The 21,410-nt window shown below is 44.6% G+C and overlaps 2 protein-coding genes across 2 annotated transcripts; one reads left to right on the forward strand and one right to left on the reverse strand.

Annotated features, from left to right (window-relative positions):
• Positions 1-8,639: 8,639 nt before the first annotated feature.
• rfc3 (replication factor C (activator 1) 3) lies at positions 8,640-11,660 on the forward strand. Its single transcript, XM_079284198.1, has 9 exons — positions 8,640-8,840; positions 9,268-9,405; positions 9,540-9,607; positions 10,040-10,137; positions 10,265-10,446; positions 10,543-10,679; positions 10,790-10,888; positions 10,990-11,059; positions 11,159-11,660. The coding sequence occupies exons 1-9, from the start codon at positions 8,754-8,756 to the stop codon at positions 11,348-11,350; spliced, it is 1,071 nt and encodes a 356-aa protein (XP_079140324.1). The 5' UTR covers positions 8,640-8,753; the 3' UTR covers positions 11,351-11,660.
• Positions 11,661-12,196: 536 nt separating this feature from the next.
• Positions 12,197-19,480, reverse strand: kl (klotho; the record flags this gene model as incomplete). Its single annotated transcript, XM_079284197.1, has 13 exons — positions 12,197-12,556; positions 13,274-13,400; positions 13,756-13,861; positions 14,085-14,192; positions 14,485-14,663; positions 14,975-15,170; positions 15,747-15,982; positions 16,538-16,687; positions 17,092-17,197; positions 17,407-17,569; positions 17,707-17,786; positions 17,892-18,322; positions 18,764-19,480. The coding sequence occupies 13 exons, from the start codon at positions 19,478-19,480 to the stop codon at positions 12,222-12,224; spliced, it is 2,934 nt and encodes a 977-aa protein (XP_079140323.1). The 3' UTR covers positions 12,197-12,221.
• Between the last annotated feature and the right edge of the window lie 1,930 nt (positions 19,481-21,410).

The raw sequence follows: 21,410 nt of genomic DNA on the forward strand, positions 1-21,410 counted from the left end.
TCGTGACTCGACTACTGTACCCACGTCAGTGGGAAGACCCGGTGCTGGGCTTCCCGCTCTCCCCTCCCGTCCAGCACTGAGCTGATAACGTGGACGTGTGTGAAAATGTGAGTGAAGGAGGAATGACATACATTTCCGTACACAGCGTGCAAGAATCCAATCTTCAAATGCATGAACAGAGAGACACATTTTCCCTTTCATCACAACATACAATGCTCGTCTGTGTTTACAATTCCCTTTCTGACCATTTTTTCTGAGCATTTCCAGCATACAAATAGCATGATGCCGTTGCTCATTTTCTAACTATGCGGTCAGAGTTAGAAAGCAACATCAAGGACACTGTATCCACAAAACAAAGTGCAGTTCAAACTGAAAGTCAAATTTTGGCATGACTGCATTTCCAATTTTCAACAGAATCTCTATCTACTAGGTCTACAGTGTGAAGAACATGGAGGATATGGCAGGCGGGGGACCCTCCAGAAGCTGAGCTGCTGAGGGCGAACACCGACTGGTGCAGCCAGTTTGACATTTTGTGAGTTCATTTTGTTTATTTATCAGATTGAAAGGGAGCTGGTGTAACGTAGCAAACCTTCCGCTCCAGCGCAATGCTCATCTAAATGCAGCCGAATGCTGAATAAGACAAGTTGTAAGACGTACACACTTCTTTTATTGTACAGTGAATGTAATTAGGAGGGATGCTGATTGAAGGATATTGTCTGATTACACTACAGTCACAGAATACTGGTTGGAGTGAAGTCAGTTATTTCTGCAGTTTTTTGAATATTAAGCCCTCGACCTACATTCACAAAAACGTCATTGTTGTTGTTACTGTCAAACTGTGATTTATTTATCCCAACGAATCTTTATTCTTTATTACTTTTCCCTGCGCCCAACTCTGAATGCCTTTTCCTGATAAAAGAAAAATAATAAATTCAGGCATTCTCATTTCATCTTTATCACCCTATAAATATTTGACATTTTTGGGATAAATAGTCTCTTTACTCTTCTTCCACTAAAGGCAGGCAGCTGAACTGAACATAATCATTGATTTTTCTTTCTATTGATCACAATACTGTGTTGTATGTATTGCATATTTTACCTTAATGGGTTGCTGCAAATAAAAGTTTTCGTGCTACGTAAAAATACTTGCCAGATAATATGACACACAAAGCTAAACGTGTCTGTTTTGCTCGCCAGACAGTTTGATTAAGATTTGCTTGATGAAATGCAGCCTTTTCATGAGAATTCCTAAAGTTCTGTGCTGTTGGTTTAAGAGCTATTTGAGGTTACCAGATTTACACTTGGTGAGCATTATGAGGCAGCTGGAATGTAATGTGAGAGGAGAACAAGAGGAGCACGGCACAGGAGTTGGCTTCAGTCTCCTTCCAGAAATGATTTTAAATAAACTTCTAAAAGAACGGTAAACTGATGTGAGCTAAGCTCTTAATACCGGACCTGTAGTTCCTGGAGGATTGATGCTGTTTCCAGACGAGTAAGAAACAATGCGATTTAGGTAAGGCGGAAAAACAACCATCCAAAAACAACCATCCAAACGATTATTCTTAATTGATTCAACCCATATTAAATAGAGGAGAGACTGCAAGCCTGGCAACCCATTCCACTCAGTGGGCCCAACATGTTTGTGGTGCACTGTATGTTGACTCAGTGGTAAATCTTCACACTTGAGTGTGTGTGTGCGTGGCCACGATTGGTGTGATGTCAAGTATCTATGAACTTTGTCTATATTGGTATATTACTGCAACACTGCCGTCGAATCAAAACAATCTATATTTAAGTTAAATTCTTATGTTACTCTGATGTGATTAATAAAGTTATGATTTAAAAAAAATGATAAGAGTCGTGATTACTTATGAATACATATGCCTACAGACATGCAAAGACCATCTTATTTTGATTCCCTTGTCTTGAACAGAAAGTCTCTCCAGACTCCATGTACATGTGCAAACAACTTCCTCACGTCACCTTCATGATTGGCCTGTTCATTCATTCATTTAATCTCCGGTTCATTTGTTTCTGTCACCATTCATATCCAAAGCCGGTTTAAAGCACCACATCAATGAACCAGACTTGACTTGACTTACCGTGCTGCTCTGCTGCTCCTCGTCAGCATCGGCCACGTCTGAATGGGACGAATCAGCGCTTTGGACTTCCTGGACGCCCTCATTGATGTGATCCAACTTTTTCATCAGCAGGGTCATGGAGTCACCCTCAGCAGCCTGAACACACAAGTTAAAGGACACAAACACACACATGGTTAAAGGACTTAACCTTCCACTGATGTATGCTGGTCTCAGAGAAATGTGTTGAACCTAACCCAACACACACACTCCTCTTCCTCATCCTCCTCCTCCACCCTTCATTGCCTCCAGCCTACTCACACGAACATTGTGCTTTTTCAACCCGACCAGGGCTACACGGTGTACCCTGCACTGTGGAGGAGGTGACACCTTCTTAACGAGATTAATTTAGAGCAAGGACGAGACAGGCTTTTGGTGGAAGACAAATGCTGAAGCCAGAGATAACCAAATAAACTGCCTTTAAATAATATAAAAAACAGCAGTGTGGCCAACGCACATCATTTAAATGTGTTGTAATATCTGTCCATTCCATACAGCTGAGTTATGCACATACCTAAACCCTCTCTTTCCCTCTCTTTCCCTCTCCACCCATTGGTCATGGACTCTGACTGAGACACTTGTTCACTGGCCTTCCAGCAAATGAACAAACTGCTTTGTTTCTGGGCTCCACTGCCAATCCCAGAGTCCCAGAGGCCGATAGCAGCACATAGGGCCCCTTTGAGGAGCGTGAAGTCCAAAAACAGCCCCCTCACTCACACACACACATATACACAAGCGTGCCCTCGCCCACCCAACCGCCCACCCACCCACGCACACAAACACACCCTTCTGTCCACTCCCATTCCCAAACCCATCATGTTGACCAGTTTAAAAAATATCTGCAGAAAGAGCTTTGGCAGTAAAGCCATTTCCTGTGTGTTACAGCCCCCACATCTCCAGATTCCTACACACAGACGGCTGTCTATGTGCAGCAGGGTGCTATTTTTCCCCTCACTATGGGGGACAGGGCCGGGTAGAGGGCAGAGCACAGGGAGTGGAGGCTTTTCTGTGGCATGAGTTACTGCAAACATGAACATACGCTGAGTGGCGAGTAAAATGTGCGAATGTGAACACAAATGCACACCATGGCATGCGCGCATAGACTCCCGTTTGCACACTTTCTTTTCACAGCAGAGTGCTCTCACAGTTCATGAAATGTTAAGGGGGGGTAGAGCTTTTAATGCATCACTATATCTCTGCTACAAGACCATTTCATTATCAGTCTGAAAGGCTAAAACACCTATTATCGTCTAAGTATGAATAAATAAAGAAGTGAGGCTGTCCTTGGCCTGTGCAGTAAGTGTGCATGAATCAAGGACAATATCATGTTGTAGAGGGGACGTAAGCTCCAGTCACTTGCAAACTAATTCTGTTGAGTATTGTGGAGTGTGACGAAACTGCCTGAACCAAGATATTCCAGGAATGTGGAACCACGAATGTGGAACCACGGCGGGGCCTCTTTGACTAAACAGGTATTGAAATGAGCACTGCCCAAGCCTGTCAATAAGTGACTTTAAAAGCTACTTGGTCAAACTCTAAGAACAACATTACAAAAGGAGCGAGGAGAGAACAAATCCTTTCATTTAAGTCCAAGAGGGGAGAACAGTGTGCGGTGTGCCAGAGGACTGTTGTGGGAACGTGCCAGCGTCTGAGGGCTGCTCTGACAGGTGTGAGAACGCCGTCAGGGGCACACTCACACTACTACCACGATGGATGCCCGCTGGTGCGGTGCATGCTGGGAGGTGGTGATTCCAGGCCAGGCCAGGAGAAAAATAAGAAGAATTTATGATTACCTTTATACCTGCCAAAATATTCCTTTTTCTTCAGTTCTTCTTTTGTTTTAACACGTTTTTCTCCTTCACTTTTAAAGTAAATATTCCCATTATGAACTCTTTGTCCCTCAATATTTTGGGAGCGTAACAGGCAATGTTATGATTAGATTCATTTTTGTCATTTTTACCGTAACTGCCAAACAAGAAAGATGCAGAAGAGGGAGAGGACGATGACATGCAACAAAGATGGAACCAGCCAAAATAAAACCACGGACATTGCTACGACATGCTCGATATTAAACACGTGCATTTTTGCATCTATGACCACCAATCCATCAGGATGCATCACCTACACTACTGCAAGCTATACGTGCAGTGTAGCCTCAGTGTACGAATGTGAATGATGCAATCATAGACACTGTTCCTAGCTGATATTGAAACTTTAATGACATTCAATATATTTACAATTACACTCTTTAAAATATCTGGGAAAAAAAATACAACAAGCGGCAAAGTAGCCTTGCAGTTCAGTGGAAAGAAGCTCACGCTGAACAGTTTGAAACGATTTTCTGCCGTCTAGTGGTGAAAGTAGGTTTCACAGTTACTAAATAGGCCTTTTTAAACTGATGACAGTGTGTCACATAATGAAATTAATCACGGCTCAATTCCATCTAGCTGCTTCAGTTTCAGGCTTCCTGAGACACTTAAATAGAGCAGAGCCGTTGTTAATGTCATCGGTGCTTCTCCTGCTATGAGAAGTCTAAAGGCCCATCTGCAGTGCAATGCAACACATGCAGCAACTGAATTGCTTCCAAAGGCAACTCTGCACAGTGAATGAGACTTCTTAGTCTTTGTTGCCACTCTGCTCCTGTCTTGTTTTTCTTACCTGTTGTCCATTGTTCTGCGGTGTTTCCTCTTCCTCCTGGCTACCTGTGAACTCAGGTCTTCCCTTGTTGGTGGGCTTTTGCCAGCTGCCAGATGCTGCGCCATGAGGCTGTGCTTCCTGTCTCTTCCTCGAGCACTTCCTGTTCCTGCTCAAGTTTCTACGCTGACGACTGACCAGGAATTCCTGATATTGTGACGCCCGAGGAAAGTCGTCGTCCTCTCCCTCCTCAGTGGTGGACGAAGAGATCACCTGGTTGTCAGTGCTGCAATCGTTATCACAGAACACAATGGCACTTGGCTTGTGCTTTACTATTCTTAGCAGATCCAAGGAACAGTCCTGTGATGCGTTGGCAGGTGCTGGGAGATGGTTGCAGTTGCATTTATCCAGGTGGCGACCTGTTCCAGGAGCCAGGTCTGAACTCTGTCTGCGTTCACAGTGTCCATTCCGCTGTAAGGCAGGCTTCGTTGTATTACAGGGGGAGCTGATGTCCACCTTCAGCTCCTTCCATCTTTGAGCATGACTGGCAACAGGACCCGGAGCACAGTGCGGCAGAGGAACGGGTTCAGACATGTTGGAGCTTTGAGTCAAGAGGGGAACTTGAACGTGCAGGTCACCCAATGGGAGACCCACAGCCTGGGGGTAAATATGTTGCTGAACAGGCAATGCAGCTGCTGGACCCCCATGCATCACTAGGGAACCATGTCCTCATCTGTTGAGCCCTTTATAGTCAGTGCAACGGAGGCTCTTTCAAACAGAGTCGGGTGAACGGTCATATAACGTACAGCTGCTAAACTCATGCGTGAGTGGATGATATTTACACTTTGGCCCACTTTCGGATGGCCCCGAAAATTCCTTTGATACCTGAGCTGGAGAGAGATGGAGAGAAAGAAAGAGACACAGAATATAACTTTGGGTAAATTGGTTCACACGTGCGAACATTATGGATATGTAATGCATGTATAATCCAGCGAAATTTGTTTCTGTAAATGGAGGATGTCTGGATTTGCTTACAGACTCAACTGCTGCTTAGTTTTTCATTCAATCATCTCAGTAAGACGTGGTGCAGTTTGATTTAATCCTTTTTCCCCACTATTTGGATTCTGTGAATACTCTTCTATTAGTACCAGATACTAGTTTTTTGTGCCAAAAGAATCACAAGTGTGACTGGCCTATGCCAAAGTCAACAAAGTTTGTCTTCATAAAAACCCCAGAGTGCACCACTCTGAAGCCTGTTCTTTTCCTGGTGGATATTTTTGGCTGTGGCCAACAAACCCTTTCCTTGCTTTCTTTTCTTTTGTTTTTCAAACACACAGTGGAGGGTCCTAAAATGAGGTTCAAGCGATATCACTGTAAAGCACAGACAGCATGTAGAAGTAAAACAAACAAATGAGATTCCGACCACACACTTCATAAAAACAAATGTGTCCACTGATCTGTGAAAAAAAAGAATCTTACATTAGAGTCATTTAGCAAACGCTTTCATCCGAAGGGACTTACAATAAGTGTATTCAACATCGGTATTCAAGAGAAGTACGAGTCACCAGAAGTCATAAGTGCATCTCCTTTGTAAACAAGCATCTAAGAGCATAAACCAGAGCAGAAGTACAGTGCATAAACAAACCAATACGAATACAATGAGTGCAATAAGTGCAACAAGCCAATACGAATACAATAAGTGCAATAAGTGCAACAAACCAATACGAACACAATAAGTGCGATTGTATTCTTAATCTTAATCTCAATATTAACCCTAATGGAGCATCTGTGCCTGTAATCTGTTTCTTGAAGACATTTTAGGAACTGTAGGCTGCTTTATAAAGAAACACCAAATTCATATTTCAACATACCAGATATTTTTGTGCATGAGTGGTGTCATCGAAGAGCACCTCCAGCGAAGCAGTCTGAAGGCAACACAAGTATCCAGCGGAGGCAAAGGTAACGCTGCCATGCTGCACGACGCCGATAACACAGAAAGAGTGAGTTTACCTCTGACAAGATACGAAATGCTGTGAGGGGAGGAGAAAGAAAGAAAGGGCTGAGGAATGCTCTCCCCTCCTACGATACCTCAGCAAGAAGACAGTGAGTTCCACAGGCAGGTGTTTGTGCTACCTGTGTGTGTGTGTGTGTGTTATTTTGAATGTAAATGCAAGCGCAAGAGAGAAAAAGGATCATTTTTGCAATCAAAGCAAGTGAAATATAAAGTCCTGTTGTGGAAATGATCAAACTAAATAGCTGCACGTAGATTAGGAGAATAAGACTTTGATTAACAGGCTCGGGGCCTTTCTCTCGCCCCATTCCTCCTTTTCACTCAATGATGTAAAATACGACTCCAGGCAACGGATTTTTTTTTTGCCTTGGAAGCACATTCCTCAGCGACACATGAGGTAATGCTTTTAACATATCTTCTCCAGAACTCTCTCAGTTGGTACTTTTTGTAGCTACAGCAACGCTCCAAGCCTTGATTAAAAAGAAAGGACTTAAGGTCCTTACAAAACTGATGAATGTGAAATTCCTCAAGCAAACACTGAATTTGATGTTCTGTAGGTCAAGAGTACAAACCTGTTATTCGTACGTTAACCTTGAGGACGATTCTGCCTGTTGAGGCCTGTTCGACCTCGGTCTGTGGGAGAAGAGATCTGGTCATGGTATGAGGGTGCACTAAGACTTAAGAGTTAAGTCATTCTAATGTCTCTCCACCCACAATCACACAACAATTTATTATTCACAGAGTAATAAATTGATTGTTGAGGTATGACGATAGTGGCTACATTCAAATATAAAGGAGCGGAGCGATGGAAAGTTTGCAGCAGTCTTTTTTATGTTGAATTTATTAAACGAAAAAGCCACGAACCAAGTGTGCCATTGGGAATTCCACTGTGTTTTTGGGTGACCTGAACCTTTAAAAAGAAAGACCATAGAGCATCAGCACACGTTGAAACTTATTCATGAGTACAATTGGTACTTATGAATGAACATCATACGTTATCTTGCATGAAGGAACTTGATAAACTTCCACCATCCGTCCCAGATGTTTCACTGTCCCACATTGCTGTGATGATGGATGCGAATTAATTGAACTCAAACATTTATTTCGATGCAAGCTACGCCGACCTGCTGAGACATGCTCCTAAATGTGCAACATTCCTGCATTGGAAGGTATATTTACCTGCTGAAGGAAAGCAGGGGGAAGAAAAAGCTGAGATATGATACAGTATACAATAAAACAATTGGAGAAAAGACAGAAGGGGATAATGAGTATCTATAACAGGGTTACATCCTTATGTTATGAAGTCTATAAATCAACTCCAAGATGGTGATCATAGAATAATGACGTTTAATAAGTGTCATACATAAAGCTTAGTGAGCTCTCCCAAAAACGACCTGCTCGCGTTCTCATCACGGCTTGAAATGACCTTTCGGTGACGTTAAAAGCTTTTGTTTTTGTTGAATGGAATTAAATGTTCACATTCCTTGGTGGTATCATTTCAACTTGACTGTCCTCACTGTAAACGCCTGCAAATCTGCTGCAATAAATAAAAGATGCTATCTTTAAGATTAATCTGCTAGTAGGTGACACATTTGCTGCTGGGTCCCTTTTTAACTCCTTGTCCTCCACTTTGATTTCTCCCAACAAGACACATGTCTTGTCCAGGACTGTCCTGTGTGGTGTACACACACAAATATATCTGCACCTGAACATAACAACAGAAGTCAAGAGGGACACTAGTGGAGGGCAATCTCTTGGTGCTTTGCTCACGATGTATTTACCACTCGCCTGTAGCCTTTTTGACCCCTTCGACTCTCCGTAGCACAAGAGGAAGTAGCAGCGCGGGTAACTTACTGGTTGCTTATGAATACTATTTCGCGGGAGAGTTAGACCAGCTAAATCGAAGCTGTCTGCTGTCAACACGTACGATTACAGTTAATAACAAATTAATTCACTAAATTAATAACACAATGAGTTTGTGGGTGGACAAATACCGACCGACTGCCCTCGGGAAACTCGACTATCACAAAGAGCAAGCGACTCAGCTGAAAAACCTGGTAAGAGAAACAACCTGCATGCTATGTTAACTGTAATCAGGCTACGTTAGCATTCGCATCATACTCAACAGCAGCATATCAATGTCAATTCATTTACTTTACTTCACCCAGATACATGATTCCTCGTTGTTGACCCGGCTATTTAGGAGTCAGGTTAACGTTAAATATAGTGTGGAGGACAACCTGAGTTCAACTAGCAGGTTAATGACGATGTGTCCATCATAAAAGAGTTGTTTTTGAGGTAACGTGGGATGCTTAATATGTCAGCTGATTCACCTCACAATGCCCTTCTGTTTGGGAAATGTTTGCTTTATTATAGCGTATACAGCAAGTCATCTGACATGACCAAGTGTCTCTCAAGGCAATTCAAAAAAAAAAAGTATATCTAAAAAGCAAAAACTCTTAATTTGTAATGTTTTTGTTTCAGGTTCAATGTGGCGACTTCCCCCACTTGCTGGTGTACGGGCCATCGGGCGCGGGGAAGAAGACCCGCATCATGTGTCTGCTGAGGGAGCTGTATGGAGCCGGGGTGGAGAAGCTCCGCATAGAGCACCAGACCATCGTGGTGAGAGGACACATGATGCACGACCAGCATGCAGTGACTCCGGACCCCTCTCCGTCTTCATGAGGACACTGTCAAATTGTCTGATGAAGGCTTACTTACAACCCTGATTTGTGTTTTTTTTTTCCCGTCCTCAGGCTCCCTCAAAGAAGAAAATAGAGATTAACATAATAGCCAGCAACTATCACTTGGAAGTCAATGCAAGGTAACCTAATGATGACTGAGGCACTATGTATATGTACTCAAGTACTGCACTTCATATCAGAGAAAATATTGTATTATTTTACAGCTGTAGTTTTTGGTTGCATTACAGATTAACATTTATTAATGAGGTCTTCATGGTTGAGTTATTATTACAGACTTCTGTTCGTGGTGCACTTTTCCCCTGTGAATGGTTTGTTTGGTCACTCATTCAACAAACTGAGGTGCAGGACACGACACGTGTTGATTTTTTGTAAGTCGGGTGAGAAAGAGACTTTAGCAGGAACGATAATGTCGGTTCTTGTTCAAAGTTTGTGGCTTTTGTGTTGTTTAGCGGGCCGCTGTCTGGCTCAGTGAGACTCAAGTGAGTTACAGAGAAGATATGTGTGCTGTGGCAGACAAAAAAAAAACGTAATTTCTGTTCTGTTTCTAACAGTGATGCTGGAAACCAGGACCGTGTGGTGATTCAAGAGCTGATTAAAACTGTGGCTCAGTCGCAGCAGATCCAGTCAAGCACCCAGAGAGAGTTCAAAGGTCGGAATACCTTTGTGTCGCATGCACTTGTGAATGCTGGTCCATGATCTAGAATGGTCTCAAAAATCAAGAGGATCACGTCCCTCCATCAACTAACTGGCACATTTTGTTTTGTTGTTGTTTTCAGTGGTGTTGCTTACGGAGGTGGACAGACTCACGAAGGATGCCCAGCATGCTTTGCGGCGAACAATGGAGAAGTACATGTCCACCTGCCGCCTCATCCTCTGCGCCACCTCCACCTCTAAAGTCATCGGGCCGATTCAGAGCCGTTGTCTGGCTATCAGAGTTCCTCTGCCCAGCACAGAGGAGGTAAGGTGCTTAAGATTGTCTTAATCGAGTAACGAGTGCTGCATAAGTCACGATCAAGACCACATTTCACGTCTCTGCGTCGTTGTTGTCTGCCAGGTCTGCAGTGTTTTGACATCGGTCTGTAAAAAGGAGGGTCTGCTCCTCCCACCTGAGCTGGCCAAACAAATCACTCAGAAGTCTGGTCGCAACCTTCGCAAAGCCCTTTTGATGTGCGAGGCGTGCAGAGTGCAGCAGTAAGTTGTCACAAAACGTACCATCTTTCCTCCACAGCATAACCCTTGGATTACGATGGGATGTGAACGGAAACGATTGGCTTCTTCACACTGCATTCATCTTTTCCCAGGTATCCGTTCTCGGCGGACCAAGAAGTCCCGGAGACGGACTGGGAGGTCTACCTCCGAGAAACCGCTAACGCCATCGTCAGCCAGCAGAGCCCTCAGAGGTAGGAGAGGCAAAAAGGTGTCGTTTGTTATGCAGCACCTACGGAAAGGTGATCGGATTAGTGAAGATATATTCACTGCTGAAAACCTTTATCTGTTCCAGGTTGTTGGAGGTTCGCGCCAGGCTGTACGAGCTGCTGACTCACTGCATCCCTCCTGATATCATTATGAAGGTGCCGCTCACATCGTCCTCCGTCAAAGTGTTGAAACGGTTTGCAGGGATGTTTGAGATTAAGGCGTGTTAACTTCACTCGTTCCAATCCTCTTAACAGGGTCTGGTAAAGGAGCTGCTGAGTAACTGCGACGGTCAGCTGAAGACGGAGGTGGCCCACATGGCCGCCTACTACGAACACCGACTGCAGCTGGGCAGCAAAGCCATCTACCACCTCGAGGCCTTCACCGCCAAGTTCATGGCCATCTATAAGAAGTTCATGGAGGACGGTCTGGATGGGATGATGTTTTGACTCTGAGGAGCATACGGATACTTTTGTTGGAGTTCAACATCTTGTTTGCCCCGACAAGACTTCCAGCGGACTTGATACCGATTTGTAGTCTGTGAGGCATGGTGGCGACATTAACATAACTCACCCCAAAAACAAGTCCGTCTTTTTTTGCCCAAAACCTCAGCACTGCACGTAGTTTGTAAACCTTGAACGGTCACTCTAGTGGGGTAAAATAACAGTTGTGATCGTAGCAATTCTTTGTATAAAAAGAAGACTAACGATGAGATGTTTCCCGACAAATCTGCATCAGAACATAACAATAAATTGCTTTGTTTATTAAAAACAAAAGTGACCAGAAGTTGTTTTTATTATTATGAACAAACATGAAATAATCTGCACTAAAACACTTATTGTTGGCTGTTTTATAACATGACAGTGCCTACATTACTGTATGTGAGACAGACAGGAAACAAGAGGAGAGAGCGAGGAGCATTAATGCAACCAGGGCTGTCGAAAGTATCTCAATTTCAGTTCTACCAAACCAAAAAAAAGTTAGTTTTTTCACCTTCTTTAAGGAAATGTCAAGTTACAGTCACAAATAACATTACAAAGACGTAAAAAAAAAAGTCTCTTGAGATGTTCCGTCGACCCATAAAGGCAGGTACAACATCTAACTTCAGCTTTCGCATCAGAAGTTTCCTCCTTTTTGGATTCTATGGATAAATTGTCTTGTGGAGTGCAAGAGGCCTCAACAAATGGAAACCCCTGATGGGTGACTCTTGACTTTCTGAACGGCAGAAACTCACAAGCCGTTTTGAAGAGGCCGTTCTGTGATAAACATCTGGAGCTGACAACAATCGGCTCAGTTTTTTTTTTAAACAAAAAACAGTGATCAGTAACAGTCTTTGTGTCTCTTGGCTGTGTAGTAGATAATGAGGCCCAGGGTGATCAGCACCCCTGAACCCACCAGAGTCAGGAAGCCCATCACAGGCCTCTTGACCAGCACATGGCAGCCCAGGCAGGGCTGAGGCACTCTGGGACACTGCTGGGGCGCAGCTCCCGGAATGGGGAAGCCGTTGTGCTGGATGATGTTGCGATAGTTGGAGAGCGAGGCCTTGATGATGACCTCGTCGTGAACGTGGCCGTACAGGCCGAAGGCCGGGTCCCTTTGGTCACTCAGGGCGTAAGCAAAGTAGCCCTTCAGGTTTACGCCGTCCAGAGTGTACGCTGAGGAGGAGAGGATTCATTCTCACTTACTTGTATGTGTAAGTGGAGGCGAGCAGGATGTGTTTGACAGGAAAAAGCTTTACATTTAACCCCTCATTTACTGACTATCGGTAGCATATGAACATATAATGAAGTTATAAACTGATCTAAAGACAAGTATTTAATAATTACTGAAGTTATAACTTCTCCTATGCAGACATATGTAATATATTGTCGACAGCTACATCAATACATCTTTATAATGTTTCCATTCTGCTTATAAATGTTATAATATGGAGGGTTGAAATAAATTGTTCCCAAAAAATGAATATAAAACTGTTTTCTGTGGGTGGTTGCCCCCTAGTGGCTGGAGAGCACACTAAAACACACAATGACATGATACGATGTGCACATCATGACACTGCCAGTCTTCACTGAGTTTGACCCAATAAACTTTGCACGGACAGCTGATTGGACAGCGAGTGACCTCGACTCCACAATTCAAGTGAAGAGTGCATCTCTGTTGATATTTGTGTCTGTTCTGAGTCAGCGGACTGTTCAGGGGTCAGTGACCTGAATACCTGTCTAATAATTAAGCTCCGCTGAGGCCAGTAAAGGGGGGAAAACTTCAATCGGCGCGAAAGGATTCAACACGCAGTACACAGACGCAGTGGTTCAGCAGTTTTGCATTAATCCTGTAAAATCTCAACAGCCAGATGTGTGTGTCTGCAGTCTCACCTTTCAGCGCCTCGTTGATGTAGTTGTACAGGTAGTAGACTCTGAGGCTGTCTTTGAAGCGGGCCGGGTCTTCCTGTACCCCGTTAGCCATCACATAGACGGGTACGTCGCGGTAGTGCTCCCTCACCTGACGCGGCAGAAGAGCAACGGCAGTTTTTACATCCAAACAACAGTTGACTTTTCCTCCACTTGGTATGAAAACACGACGAGTAGAATATGAAGAGTCTGAAAATAGTAATATGAAGTTATATATGTTTTTTTCCAAAAAGAAAACAACAACCTGGTTAAAAATGATTAAAGTTGCATCCCTCATTGAAAAATCCAGAATCTATTCATTTTCAACGATCGTCAACATCAAAGCTTTAACTGCTGGACACAAGAAGGCATCTGTGATGTCCCTGTCAACTTGCCAACTACTGGTTCAAGTACAGAAAAAAAGGGTCAATATTCAACGTTTTATCTCTTCACAACAGCAGTCTCACCCAGTTGAGGGCTTTCCTCAGACCCCAGGGCACAACAGGCCTCGGGGACATGATCCATGTGGTGTCTATCATGTGCTGGACCTCCAGTATTGCTGTGTAGGTGTACCTGCACACATGGACATGACACAGAAGCTGAAGACAAAATCACATTCTCATTAATATCTAATGCCTTTGCGATGCTGGACGTATCACTACATCGGGGCTAAATATTCGTCTTCAACTAAACACTATAAAGTGGTGTTCAGTGGCGTAGTCGCTTTTTTTAAATTGCACACCTCTCTCTCCCCCCTCTTGTTTCCAATAAGGGCAAAAAAGTGACTGTATCTTACGAGTCCTCCATGGCGTGTGTCACCAGCTTGGTGCTGAAGTGACTGATGGCAAAGAAGTCATACGTCCCTTTAACCAGCTGTCTGTCCTCCTCGTTGAACACTGGCAGGCTGAGGAAGCACACAGAGAAGCCGTCATTTCACAGAGGAGACACCTTTCTGAAGTAGTTGTAGATTTGCGTCAGTAGACTTAACATTTTGTCATTCATGACATACTGCTACGACAACATCCGGCTCAATGACACTGAAATCCCACCATATTACATCTTTGAATAATCCCAGTTTAACTCCAACCCTTAAATCCTGTTGCAACACATTGATCACATCACAGAGCCGATGAGATCTCTTAACATTCTACAGCCAACAAAGTGACAGTATTGAAGTGTGAATGAAGTATTCGTACTCTAGAGAGTTGAGCTGCCGCAGCCAGCTCCTCATTCCCAGAGGATAGTCCCCGCTGCCGAAGATCGGCTCTGCAAACCAGCCGATACGGAAGTCTAAGACCCTTTTAGCCGGTTCCACGTCTTCGCGGCTGAAGGAAAATGCCGGTTCCACCCAGTCCATGTGCAGAGCCAGAGACACCTGAGACACAACACGAAACACGGCGGCACAGGTGTGACCTTTTCATTCTCCTGTTGACCGAAGGGATTCATGAAAGCTTTTACATTTACTTTAAAACACATTGTCAAGTCCTCTTACGCGCAAGGAACTGCTGTATTTTACATGAATTTCATCAAAAAGAGCCAACACGCCAACAAAAGAAGAAAGAAGATCCATTAAAAGGATATTGCTGTACTGACAAAAGATGACTGTTTGAATACTTACATATCATAAAACATACCGGTAGGATGAAAGTATTCAAGTATATATAATAAATGCATTCCTCCACTGACCTTTCCTCCCTGTGCGTGTCTGAACTCGCGGTGATAAACGCGCCAGGCCAGAGCGTGCGCCCGCAGCATCTGATGACCCTCCTGGTAGCTCACCATCTCATCGTTGGGCTCATTCAGGGTGATCCACATCTTCACATGGGCACCAAGCTCTCTGTAGCAAAGCCTGGCATAGTCTGCGAACGCCTCTGGAGTCTCTCTGAGAAAAAAGAGATGAAGTCGTACAATTTGAATTACGCGCCATGTGTGCATTCATACCAGGCACATGGTGGCTTTCATTTCACCATGAAATTTGCATATAAAGCAATCACAATACAACAAAACAATGTGTTGAAAAACAATGATAAGCTCACACACGCAAATAAACGAATCGTCTCGATGAATCACAGGAGATCGAGTACAATCGAACATTAAACGTTGTGCCAATACAGATGAAAATGCCAACGCATTAGATTGTTCCGTTATAAATATTGTAATCACTGGTTTTAGTGATGTCTCTTTATTACAGGAAAGGGAAAGATGATACCACAGCAGCAAGTGATAGCGGTTGCATGTTGATGGCACCAAGGACAGACTGTTCCTGGGAACATCATTGCATGTTGACATTCGACCAGTCGGTAAATTATAATCCACCGTATCTGATAAAGATGGGTGTTTATCAGTTCTGTGTTGGGAACAGATTTTCAAGCTCTAACATGACGCTTGCTCAACTTTCCCGTAAAATAATCTGAAAATGAAAATGAGACACTGGATAAGAATCAGCAGTGCATCTGACCTGTTCAGCCACTTGCTGGCGGTATCCAGCGGGGCCGGCAGGCTGCTGCGCAGGCGCGTGTGGTGCCACAGAGTGACCACGGGCGTGACGTTGGCCTGCAGCAGCTGACGGGTGAAGCAGCGGTAGTAGCCCAGCAGGGTGGCGTTGGGATGAGCCACGTCGCCTGTCGGCACCACGGCCGACCAGTTGAGGGAGAAGTGGAAGTGGTTGACCCCGACCTGCCGGATTTCATCCACCTGAAGAGAGGGAGGAGGATTAACTTGTGGCACAACGTTAACGTTCACACAGCTGGAGAAACAGCACAAATCTATCGAAAAACTGGACTTTTTAATGCAAAAGTCTGCTGCTGAGGCATGTTACATTCAAATCCTACAATTTGCACCTAGAAAGTAGAAATTCCAGCACAATTCATCAGTGAGATCAAAGAAAGTGACTGAAACAACCAGAAGATCCTGCGCAGTGCTGGTTACTTCATTATTTTATAAATATGTGCCCCAAGTGACATAAATGTTACTTTAAACAGTTTTTTTTACGAATTATTAAGGATTACTAAGAATTTTGTGCTGCAAAGTGATTTTTCTTTTTCTTTATTTTGCATTTCGGAGTTACTTCGGAGCTGTGAAACGGACACAATCCCTCACTCTCTTCCCACACATACACACTGACAAACGTGTCAATAATGTGCATTTATGTTATGATATCTGTAAAATATACTTTTCATTACAGAAGTGTTCTTTTCTTCGACCTCTTTTTTCCCAGTGTTTTACCCGTTTGACCGGTGTAGAAGCTACCTGCTGTCGGATGGTGGCGTAATCAGCACAGTGTGCGGTCCGGCGTACTGGTGGTGCACTGAAGCCCTCCAGCCTCATCAGCTCTCCGTTGTTGGAGATGTTCCACAAGTAAACACTGGGGTCTGCAAACTGGCTGGGCGTGGTCTCCACCTGTGACATGAGGAAAAACAGAAGTAACACACCAACGTAAACACGCACCGAGTCACACGAATGCAAATAAAAGCCAAATGGGACGGATCGATAAGAGCTGGTCTACTGCCGTTTCGCCCAGCTGGCAGAGCTAGACGCTGGCAGGTTATGTGGTTTATGATTAAGAGAGGATTCGTCGTTGTGGCTGATTCTGAGCTGGACTTTCACCGTGAAAACTGCAAGTTCAAAATAATGTGATCAACATGACGCGACTTAGACAAGGCGGAGAGGAATTGCAGCTTCCTCACAACACTACATCAGACAATGTCATATCATATTAATAATGAACTCACACACACACACACACACACACACACACACACACACACACACACACACACACACACACACACACACACATATACCTGTATGGAGTTGGCTGATACCCCCCAGGCAAAATCACACGGGAAGATTCCTTGTGCTGGTCTGTTCTCTGGGAGTTCTGGGAAACCGTTCCTCTGGATGACGTTTCTTTAAGAATGATGAAGAATCATCAATTCAGGAGGAGCTGAGCTGAGAGGGGAAAGCTATCTCTGTAGCTGTAAGGCATCATTACATGCGCCATTATGTGGACACTTTCATCAATAAAGCCTTGAAAGGAAATGTTAGTGTTGTTATTGCACACATTACAATACTGTGCATCCTTTGACACCACTGGTCACATGACAGCATGCATATACCTGTAAAAGGTGGCAGATGTCTTCGGCTCTCTCTTCATGTCAAGAGTGTTGAAGTCAACGTAGTACAGTCCCCGTCGTATCCCGTACTCCCTGTGCCACTCGAAGCCGTCTATCAGAGACCAGGCGGTGTATCCGATCACATTCACTCCGTCTATGATGATCGCTGGCACAGACGGATGGACGGACCAGATTGAAGTCACTGAGATTTCAGTTTCATGTAAAATGGCTCACGCTCGTATTGGAAAAAGGGAAACAACTGTTGTGGTTAATGTTTGAGATCAGACTCTTATCACGACTCACATTTCAGTGCCTCTGCAATGAACCTCTTGAGGTAGTACATGTGTTTTGGGTCTTCTGTCTTAGTGTTGCCAAGGACGTACCTGTGTTGAGAAGTAGTAAAAAAAAGAAAGATGTTCCCCAACACCAGAACAGCACACAAGTACATCACAGACTGACGGATACATCGTGACAACATCCAAACCTACCAACCACTCTGCACCACAAAGATGGGCGGCTTGTCGTACTCTGCATTGACCCAGTACAGCAGCATCCTCAGGTCCAGATCCTCCTGCTGCCCAAACTTCAGGCTGTCGTTGATGAGCTGGAAGCTCAGGGCCGCTCCGTGAGAGAGGGCGAAGAAGTCGGCCGTTCCCCTCACCTGCTCCCTCTCCTCCGGGGTGAAGGAGGGCAGGCGTGAGCCCAGCCTCGCCTTCATGCAGGGAGGGTAGTCTCCGTCTGTGAAGAGAGGCCGGGCGAACCAGCCCAGGACGTGGTCCAGGGAGCACTGACACTCTCGCAGGCTTTCCAGGCGAGTGCGGCTGGGCTTGATCCAGTGAGAGGCCAGCGCCATGGACAGCTTGCCCCGCTGACGGGGTCGGTAGTGGCGATCGTAGAGATGCCATGCAGCCGCATGGGCCTGGAGGGGAAACAGACGGACAGAAAGAGAAATGACGGGCAGACCGAGGGGAAGGAGAAGAGGAGGTTGGAGAAGATGGAGAGGATGGTGGGTATCAAATGATCATGGAAAGAGAGGGCGAGGAGTGAGTGGGACAAAACGAAAGAAAGTCAAACTTTATATTATTCAGGTCAGTGCAGTTTAAAATACTTCACTGGTGACTGACAAAATAAGACAATTTAAAGACAGACAAACACACAGGGAGACTTCTTCACACCAAAGTCAAAATATAGAGATCACAATTTAAAATCAAAAGATTGATAAAAATGAGAACTAAAAGCCGTTTGGAACTGTACTCAAGTAAATACTTTTTTTTTTTTTAACCAATTCATAGAAAATTGCCCCTTCTACTATTAACTACAACTAGTTGCAAGATAGCTTATTTTCATTCAACAAACTCACCTTAAGGAGATTGTGTCCAACACGGAACGGGAGATCGGGGTCGTTCTTTATCCCGGGCGCGACCACCCCGGTGCCATACCCGTGCCGCGCCACCACAAACGGGTTATCAATGGTGATCCAATACTTTACATCATCCCCGAAAGTCTGGAAACAGAAATCGGCGTAGTCCTTGAAGATCCCCACAAGCTCCGGGTGGCTCCAGCCGCCGAGGGTCTGCTGGAGGTGGTCTGGCAGGTCCCAGTGGTAGAGCGTGACCACCGGCTCCACGCGGTACTCCTTCAGCATCTTGATGAGCGTCCGGTAGTAGTTGGTGCCGATCTCGTTGTAACTCCCGCGGGTGCCGTTGGGAAATATCCTGGACCAGGACAGGGAGAACCTGTAGTGGCTGACCCCAAGCTGTTTGATGGCTCGCATGTCCGTGTGGATGTTGTGATAGCTGTCGCTGCCGACGTCCCCGGTGGCCATTCGATTCCCGCCGCGCGTAAAAGTGTCCCAAATGGAGAGCCCCTTGCCGTCCTTCTCAAACGCGCCCTCCACCTGGTACGCCGCCGTGCCCACTGCCCATATGAAGTCCTTGGGGAAGGTATCGTAGAGGAAAGCCTTGTCTCCCGGGTAGGGCAGTTTACTGAAACGACCCCACGTTTTCAAACCAGCGTTGGGCTTTGCGGCCGCAGAGGTTAGGGCGAGAAGTGTCAAAAGGGCGAGCAGAGCACTCATGGTGCCCGTCAAAGCTGGGCTCTGATGTCCAGTGTTACACTCTAATCGTCATGCAACCAGGCTTAGGGCTGTCAGTGACTATATAGCGGGCTGTGGAGTGCGGTTAGCCAGCTGTGAACCCACCACACGTCGCCTCTACAAATCTATCAATTATTAGCCAAAGCACCTGACGCACGAAGGTCTCCAGGCACAACATGATGTTAAGAGCCCGACATGATCAATCGCTTGCTATGCAGGGAAGCATTAGTTTAAGCTTCAACTAAAGGGGTGAATAAGGAATGCTCATTTCAAATGTAATTCCTTTTTCTCTCCATTCTGTTTTAGTAAAGCCTCAGAGTGCTTTTTCTTCAAGATGATCATTTGATTCACCTCCTCCAGAGTGACCCAGGTGCAAAAAGCCTTAATGTGATCTCAGTAACAGCACCATTATCATACATCCTCCACTGGCAGATAATCTCATAAGTCCATTTAAACGTCACATGTCAAGAGCAGAGAAACTCATCTGCATTTCTCACTGGATCAAGTTCAGTCAGGGAGAGAGAGGGGAGAGGAGGGGAGGGGGTGAGGGGAAGATATGCAAACAGCAGAGTCAGTGTACCCTCTGCTGCACCATGGTCACATTACTTCCTTATCGTTCTGCTTTCAGCACGGTTGCTTGGAAACTCAGGCCTCTTACTGCTGGCCATCTTGGTCCATATAGCACCTGCATAAATAACCGAAGAGCTGTTGGAGAGAGTGAGAGAGAGTGTGTGTGTGTGTGTGTGTGTGTGTGTGTGTGTGTGTGTGTGTGTGTGTGTGTGTGTGTGTGTGTGTGTGTGTGTGTGTGGGTGTGTGTGTGTGTTGTAACAAAGGAATAACCATTTTATGGATAGGTACGCTTTGAGATATTAAGCCTATAGGATTTACTTTTTAATAAATTATGTTTTGAAATAAACATTTCAAAGTAAATGAGGACTAATCAAAGACAACAAACAGTAAGTTGTGTAGAGTTGATATGATTGGTCGATTAGTCCAATTGTCCTTTAAAACGGTAAACATTTTGATCATCAATTAATCGCTAAAAGTATTTTTTCTCGTAGAAAATGCCAAACATTTCCTCCTTTCAGTTTTGTGCTTCATGTTTTATGATTAAAAACTCAAAATATTTGGGTTTTGTTGGTCAGATAATCACCTGATCATCCAAATGCATTACAAATACAAACGTCAACAAATATTTAAAAAGAAATCACAGCGTGTCTATTTTTAGCAGCTGGTTTATCTGATGCAGGAAAACAGACTCACCTGGCAGCCGAGCAGCACGTGACTGCGGCCGGTCATGGATCATAACCAGGGGCAGAACACGGTGTGTGTGTGTGTGTTTCTGCACTGGAAAGTTTAGATAAGTGTACATGCATAAGCAATGTGGAGCACAGTCTCCATATTTACCACAGGGACAACACCAACTGATGCATCAAGCAACACCTTGTTTAAGCAAGAATCCACTCCTGGTAGACTACGGCACATCCCACTTTCCTTGAGATGCATCAAATGAATGTTCCTATAGCTTTATGGCATTCAGCAGCTCCTCCATGGTGAGCATGCAGCTTTTGGACAAACCACTGGATTAGTGACACATATTGGAAGTGACAAAATATAAGTATACTTAAAACGGTCAGTATGCACACTAGGGGAAAGTGAGTGCTGTTGATGCTGTACACTATTTTATTCCCCACAATTCAATTTACAAAAGAAATGAAGAGCCGTGAAACTAAGAAACAGTTAGTCGATGGTGAAACAGCTCAGAGACTATTTTGTTTTGAACAATTTCACCTTCTCTTTATGACGTCTGACACAATAAAGATTATTAGTGTAGAATTAGAATATATTACTGGGACACAGACAGTCGTCCCTTTGACGGGGTCGTCAGTGAACAGTTCACAAAACATGAGAG

The sequence above is a fragment of the Melanostigma gelatinosum genome (assembly GCF_949748355.1).
Source record: "Melanostigma gelatinosum genome assembly, chromosome: 14".
Classification (NCBI taxonomy): Eukaryota; Metazoa; Chordata; class Actinopteri; order Perciformes; family Zoarcidae; genus Melanostigma; species Melanostigma gelatinosum.